Genomic DNA, 607 nt, shown 5'->3' with positions numbered 1-607 from the left:
TGTTTTTTTCAATTGTTTTAACGGTATCCATTGGATTTTGCTCTTTCTGGGTGAAGCCAMATGTGCTKTGCAAAGTCTGGTGTGAGATACAAYRAGGATTTCCAGAAATTTATTAATATTTTTATTTATTAATATTTTCAGAGCGGACTTTTTTTACCCATATTTTCCAGCCTTTGTCTCTGGCTCGGAGAGGGTTAAGGAGTTGAGAAGGCACATGTGGCAAAGTTTTACAGGCAAAATAACTGCAAGGTGGTTTTAATAAGGGCTCAACTCTGAACAAGTGGCTCAGGGGTAATCTGGCTTTCATTTAGAAGCTAGGGAGTTGTAATAAAGAACTTTTTCCCCGATTGGAAATGAAAGCTTGGGGTGCACAAGGCAGGGGAATGGGATCCATGGCCATGTTCCTGTTTTATCCACCAACTTTTCCTTTTTCCAGGTACGTTTATCACAGCTCCAAGTGGATGGTGGCTGGMAATGCTGACTCCCCCGTGCCCCCCAGGGTTTACATCCACCCCGACTCCCTGGCTTCTGGAGACACCTGGATGAGGCAGGTGGTCAGTTTTGACAAGCTCAAGCTGACCAACAACGAGCTGGATGATCAAGGACA

The 607-nt window shown here is 44.4% G+C and overlaps 1 protein-coding gene across 1 annotated transcript in view; it reads left to right on the top strand.

Annotated features, from left to right (window-relative positions):
- The window catches only part of TBX15 (T-box transcription factor 15), a 105,211-nt gene that overhangs the window by 75,876 nt on the left and 28,728 nt on the right, over positions 1–607 (top strand). Inside the window, exon 5 of the mRNA XM_057386137.1 lies at positions 437–554. Coding sequence (XP_057242120.1) covers positions 437–554 — 118 coding nt within the window. The remainder of the gene's footprint in view (positions 1–436; positions 555–607) is intronic.

Source organism: Malurus melanocephalus, unplaced genomic scaffold (genome assembly GCF_030028575.1).
Source record: "Malurus melanocephalus ecotype Western Australia unplaced genomic scaffold, MMel_1.1 scaffold_919, whole genome shotgun sequence".
In the NCBI taxonomy this organism is placed as follows: Eukaryota; Metazoa; Chordata; class Aves; order Passeriformes; family Maluridae; genus Malurus; species Malurus melanocephalus.
Note: the sequence above shows the minus strand (reverse complement) of the source record. Positions and strands in the feature narration are given on the sequence as shown.